This window comes from Habropoda laboriosa, unplaced genomic scaffold, assembly GCF_001263275.1.
Source record: "Habropoda laboriosa isolate 0110345459 unplaced genomic scaffold, ASM126327v1 scaffold89, whole genome shotgun sequence".
NCBI classification, from domain to species: domain Eukaryota; kingdom Metazoa; phylum Arthropoda; class Insecta; order Hymenoptera; family Apidae; genus Habropoda; species Habropoda laboriosa.
The window spans coordinates 993,040-993,907 of NW_017100263.1; the positions used below are offsets into that span (position 1 = coordinate 993,040).

Sequence of the window (868 nt, forward strand, 5' to 3'; positions counted from 1 at the left end):
TATTATGTTGAAGTCATTCGCGATCTACGTTAGAATAAATAAATTGGTTCAAAAGTTGTAATTACATGATAAGAAAAAACAAATTATGCAATTCTTTTTTTTATTTTAATCGAAATTACAATGTTAAACTCCTGAAGGAACGTGTATTTTCTTAGATGTTTTGCGCGGTATAGTATTAAATAAAGCTAAATTCATTTTAAAATAAACATTATGTTCTTTTAATTATATCAACTCCTTTAAATAATTCCAATTTTTTCAGTCAGATCAGGTTAAATATAAATAGTCTTACTGAAGTATCCCCATTATATATTATTTTCATTTCTTGCAATTCACAAAATGCTTGTTTTCCTGTTATTTTCAGTTGGCATTAACGAAAGCCCTAGAACAAATATCACGGGAATATCAACGAGCACAAAAGTACACAAAAAACGAAAATTCATTAGACTCTCCTCAAAAAGGTATTATAATATGTACACATATACAAAACATATTTTATAATGATTAAAACATAATTTAAAAAGAAGATATAATGCAGATAGAAAATTTTCTTGGGTGAAAACTATTTACGTATTTCAGTAAACGCGAGTGAATTAAACAAATATCAAATATTTGAATGTCTTCTTTTTAATGAAAAGTTCTGTGAAATGTATATATTGAAATAATTTTCACCAAAATCTTTATTAAATTCTATCAAAACAATATTTATTGGATTATGCAGAAAAGAAGAAACAATTTTGTTCAATTCTAGTGTACACAATATAAAAGAATATATATTAGACTATTTAATAACTTCAACAAAGTCATAAAACTCTATTTGAATTACTTTGTGTAACTTACCTTGTACTCAATTTTTAAACGGCGCTGCACA

At 25.1% G+C, this 868-nt stretch overlaps 1 protein-coding gene across 1 annotated transcript in view; it reads left to right on the forward strand.

Moving 5' to 3' along the window:
- Positions 1-868, forward strand: part of LOC108573092 (heat shock factor protein 2-like) — a 2,616-nt gene that overhangs the window by 1,002 nt on the left and 746 nt on the right. The window contains 1 exon segment of the mRNA XM_017935458.1: positions 362-458. Coding sequence (XP_017790947.1) covers positions 362-458 — 97 coding nt within the window.